General features: G+C 43.2%; 1 protein-coding gene across 10 annotated transcripts in view; it reads right to left on the reverse strand.

Annotated features, from left to right (window-relative positions):
* Positions 1 to 314: 314 nt before the first annotated feature.
* The window catches only part of GJC1 (gap junction protein gamma 1), a 31,938-nt gene continuing 29,979 nt past the window's right edge, over positions 315 to 2,273 (reverse strand). For 7 of the 10 annotated variants that reach the window (XM_027098898.1, XM_027098899.1, XM_027098891.1 and 4 more), the window contains one exon: positions 315 to 1,941. In XM_027098898.1, coding sequence (XP_026954699.1) covers positions 731 to 1,921 — 1,191 coding nt within the window. In that variant the 5' untranslated portion in view covers positions 1,922 to 1,941 and the 3' untranslated portion in view covers positions 315 to 730. Of the gene's footprint in view, positions 1,962 to 2,273 lie in introns of all 10 variants that reach the window. The other 3 variants (XM_027098895.1, XM_027098896.1, XM_027098897.1) reach the window with 1 other exon arrangement.

Raw genomic sequence — 2,273 nt, forward strand, 5'->3', positions numbered from 1 at the left:
AAGGCTTGATATTTAAAGGACTTCTGCAGTGAATCACTTTATCTTCTTTGAAAACACAAATAGGTTTTCAAAGACTAGATACAAATCTGGACACATGAATGAGATTCAAAGATTTCTCAAGTCAAAGAAAGATCTCAACCTCCCTCTACTATGGACTTTCTTTCCAAGACAGAACTGATTCATCCTCCTCCGGCTCCTTACATATCTGAAATCTTCCCTGCAACACGAGAGGCACTTTTATTAGGTATGTAGCATCTATTAAAACTTTAAATCCAGGGTAGAATTTGCTGAACAAAGTAATAACACTAGCCTAATAGGCATTACCTTAAGAATTATTTCCCCTTTAATATAAAAGTATAACTACAGTGGTCCAATATACAAATACAAAGAAAAGTTCTCATACTAAAAAAAAAAAGTACCATAATACTGTACATACAAAAACTGTTCAACAAGAATGATTTAAATATATCTGTTCTTTTCCAGATCTGGAAGACGCAAATGTAAAGTTCTGCAACTGTATTATTGCTGGAACATGTGTCCAGGAACACTGTGTTTCCCGTTCTTTCCCCCTGTCCCAGCCCCCACTTCAGAGTCCCCTGAGCTTGGATCATGAGCCAACAGCATCCCTGAAAATAACCAGAGCTGAATGTTTACTCAGTGGAAGTCGTTATTCCGTGAGCCGCTGCTTACCGTGAACTATGAAAAGCACAAGTTTTAAGCCCAGCCAAGGTTAAATCCAGACGGAGGTCTTCCCATCCCCCGATTTGCTACTAGCACTGCTTTTGTTGGACCCAGCCTTGGACCCCACTTTGGCTTTTTTGTCCCGGGGACCATGGGGGTTGTTTTGGTGACTGTAGGCCTGGATTGCCAGATCCAGGCGTTCCTGAGCCATTTTGATTTCCCTCTGCAGAGTCTCCAGGTCAGCTGGGAGGTTGTCCTCATGGCTGCCGTACTGTTGTTCCTGGGCGATGTTGGCCTTGTTTTGCTTGTAGGCAATCTTAGCGTTGGACAGTTCGGTGTACTGGATTTGATCTGGTTTGACGGCAATGTTATAGCCAGGGGGAGCAGATGGTGTGTTCCAAGTGAAAGGATAATTATAAGCACCCGGATCTTCCAGTTCCCTCCTTTTACTGTTTAGTGAGTCTCGAATTGTCCCAAATCCTAAATGAAGCATCTCCCAAATGTTAAGCAACAGGCAAAGGCCTGTGACACCATACATTATCAGAAGAAAGATGGTCTTTTCAGTGGGTCTGGAAATAAAGCAGTCTATCTTATGAGGGCAAGGAAGTCTGCTGCACACATAAAATGGGTGGACTTGGAAGCCATACAGGAAGTACTGCCCTATCAGAAAGCCCACCTCAAACACGGTCCTTGCCAGCAGCTGCAGCACGTAGATTTTCATGAGCCCGTCCTCCTGAATCCGGTGTCGGCCATCATGCTTAGGTTTAGATTGGTTCTGATCTTTATTTTCTTTTTCACTTTCTAATTCCATTTCTGGATACATCATGGGATCCTCTTCATGGTCCTCTTCTGTTTCTTCCAGGGCCCGGTGCTGTTTCCAACGCATTGCATAGGGTTTGCTCCGAGCGGCCTTCTTGTCTGCTTCACCGTGCTCCATTTTGGCAATCTTATGAATGGCGTAGCCCAGGTACATCACTGAGGGGGTGGCCACCAGGATGATCTGGAACACCCAGAAGCGCACGTGGGAGAGGGGTGCAAAGGCATCATAGCAGACGTTCTCGCAGCCTGGCTGCTCTGTGTTGCACACAAATTTGCTTTGCTCGTCGTAATAGATGGACTCTCCTCCTACAGCTGTAAGGACAATCCGGAAGACGATCAATACAGTGAGCCAGATCTTCCCCACGAACGTGGAGTGGTTGTGGATCTCCTCTAGCAGGCGAGTGAGGAAGCTCCAACTCATGGTGACTGAACTGGTTCACCCTGATAAAAATGAAAAAATACTAAAGGAAAATCAGCAAATATTAAAATCTTAATTTTTTCATTGATGATATCTCTAGTAAGTACTTCTCTACATACTTGAAATTTATCTTCAAGGCTCATACTAGAATGACTGTTAGAATAAATAGCATCTCACTCTCTATACTACCATCAGGTAGGACCATTCACCTCAGTCTAAGAGCACTGGTTTGGGCCTACAGGGTCCTAGGAAGTCTGATTAGTTTTCGTGTCTTCCTTAGCTTAAAAGGTAAAATTATAGCTATCATTTGAGATATATATCTCAAAATATACTGGATTTTTTTTTTTTTTTTTTT

The sequence above is a fragment of the Aethalodelphis obliquidens genome, unplaced genomic scaffold (genome assembly GCF_003676395.1).
Source record: "Aethalodelphis obliquidens isolate GAN/ISIS:26980383/991018 unplaced genomic scaffold, ASM367639v1 scaffold126, whole genome shotgun sequence".
NCBI classification, from domain to species: domain Eukaryota; kingdom Metazoa; phylum Chordata; class Mammalia; order Artiodactyla; family Delphinidae; genus Aethalodelphis; species Aethalodelphis obliquidens.